Source organism: Sinocyclocheilus rhinocerous, unplaced genomic scaffold (genome assembly GCF_001515625.1).
Source record: "Sinocyclocheilus rhinocerous isolate Xijiao unplaced genomic scaffold, SAMN03320098_v1.1 C36897185, whole genome shotgun sequence".
In the NCBI taxonomy this organism is placed as follows: domain Eukaryota; kingdom Metazoa; phylum Chordata; class Actinopteri; order Cypriniformes; family Cyprinidae; genus Sinocyclocheilus; species Sinocyclocheilus rhinocerous.
Genome location: NW_015786723.1, coordinates 1 through 2,256, shown reverse-complemented (window position 1 = coordinate 2,256; position 2,256 = coordinate 1). Strand labels below are relative to the sequence as shown.

Sequence of the window (2,256 nt, the reverse complement as noted above, 5' to 3'; positions counted from 1 at the left end):
GTGTGTGTGTTCAGGCTGATGGACGTGTGCGCCACACTGAGAACAGACCAGGAGACTAAAGTGACTCTAGTGTTTGAGCACGTGGATCAGGACCTCAGGACGTATCTGGAGAAAGTGCCGGCTCCTGGGCTGCCCATCCACCAGATCAGAGTAAGATCACCAACACGCTGCACAAGCCCATCCTCTGGGGGTTTTTAGAGGATCTGAGCCAGATGTTTAGTGTCAGACTTCATCTGAAGCTTCATGTAGTAACACACTGGCATAAATATAGATCAAGTCCAAATGTTTGTTTGCGGTTCAGTGATTAAGTTAAGTATACAGTGAAGGAAGTTCAGACACAAACTGAATGCTTTCAGACTGAGGCAAGACTTCAGTCCACTAGTTCAGACACTCCCAACCTTTTCTTTGCAGCCTTGTGCTGTGAAATATCTACTGGATGTTTCCCTTGACATTAATGTAATGTTCTAACTGTTCATGGGTGCGTGCGTTTCCCAAAAGCATCGTTAGCTAACTATGGTCACAATTTCTATTAAACTCTGTTGGTAACGACAGAAACGCATCCCAGAAAGACTTGTTTTCATTACATTTAAAAAAAAACAACAACCTTTTTTTGCATTCATTATTGAATTCGGCATTGGCATGAAAACACTGCACTAGTCTGTAGGGTCGTTAAGACAAATCAAGAGATTAATACTTTTATTTGGCAAGGACGCATTAAATAGATCAAAAGTGACAGCAATTTATAATGTTACCAAATATTTCTATTTCAAATCGATGCTGTTCTTTTGAACTTTCTATTCACCAAAGAATCCTGAGAATTGAAATGTATCACGGTTTCCACAAGAACTATGAGAAAAAAAATATATATATATTTTTAACATTGATATTAAATAATGTTTCTTGAGCTGCAAATCAGCATAAAAATCGGCTTTGCATCACAGGAATAAAGATATTCACACAGAAAAGAGTTATTTTAAATGGTAATAATATTATTTCACAATATTACAGTGTTTGCTGTATTTCTGGAGACGTTTAGAATCACATGCGAACGCTGACATGTCCTGATGCATGATGGGAAGCAGCGAAAGCTCACCTAAAACATGTCAACAGAAAGGTTTGAAATGCTTTCAAATAACATGAGCCACCCATGTTCCAGTCACCCGAGACAGATGTAGGTGACACATGTGATTTTAGTGTCCTTGTTACAAATGTAACACGTAACTGTAGCACTTTATTTTACAGTCCTGTTCCACATGTACATACTATGTACTACTAATAGTAATTACAGTAACTGGGTAATAACTAAATCTTAACCCTGAACCTTACCTGAACCCATGGAGTTACCTTGCATTACCCAGTACTTTCTCTAATGTAGATTTTACATTTCACCCTAAGCCTAACCCTACAGTAATATTACTCAGTACTGACTAATTACACTGTTAATGGCAGATGCGCTGTGTCTGCGTGTGATGCAGGACTTGATGCAGCAGCTGCTGTGTGGGCTGGCGTTCTTGCACTCGAATCGAGTTCTCCACCGGGACCTGAAGCCGGAGAACATCCTGGTGACCAGCAGAGGGCAGGTGAAGCTGGCTGACTTCGGCCTGGCGCGGATCTACAGCTGCCACATGGCTCTCACACCGGTGGTGAGAAGGACACACGTGCTCTCGCGTGCTGAACGCTGATGGCACTGCAGCGCAGACGCAGCTGATGTGTTTCTCTGGTCGCTCAGGTGGTGACGCTGTGGTATCGCTCTCCGGAGGTGCTGCTCCAGACCACTTACGCCACGCCGCTGGACATCTGGAGCACCGGCTGCATCTTCGCCGAGATGTTCAGACGCAAGTGAGGCTGAGCAGTGATGCTCATCAAGTCAATCGGGCTGAAAGCATCTTCCAGGAGGATGTAAATGCTCACGTGCAACTTATTATTGAGTCTGCGTACCCTATCAAACTGTCACAGCTCAATGTGGCCTTTGTGAAAAGCCCTCAAAGACGCTGCTTTACCAGTGTCCAGTAAATGATGAGCCTTTCCATAAGAATTAGCTCGATTAATGAAAGAGATTCGCAGGAAAGATAGATTAAGAACATTATTCGGAACAGTCGATATATAGATTTTACAATAATCTGGCTATTGAATTCTTTGAATATGTTGTCTTTGTATCAGCATCAGTCAACCTCTAATTCTTTTGTATTACAATATTAGTGCAAACCAATTTCAATATGTGACCCTGGAGCACAAAACCAGTCATAAGGGTCAATT

At 42.2% G+C, this 2,256-nt stretch overlaps 1 protein-coding gene across 1 annotated transcript; it reads left to right on the top strand.

Annotated features, from left to right (window-relative positions):
* Positions 1 to 16: 16 nt before the first annotated feature.
* LOC107736699 (cyclin-dependent kinase 4-like) lies at positions 17 to 2,239 on the top strand. Its single transcript, XM_016548064.1, has 3 exons — positions 17 to 150; positions 1,476 to 1,643; positions 1,730 to 2,239. Exons 1-3 carry the CDS (start codon positions 19 to 21, stop codon positions 1,841 to 1,843), a joined length of 414 nt encoding a protein of 137 aa, XP_016403550.1. The 5' UTR covers positions 17 to 18; the 3' UTR covers positions 1,844 to 2,239.
* Positions 2,240 to 2,256: the final 17 nt, after the last annotated feature.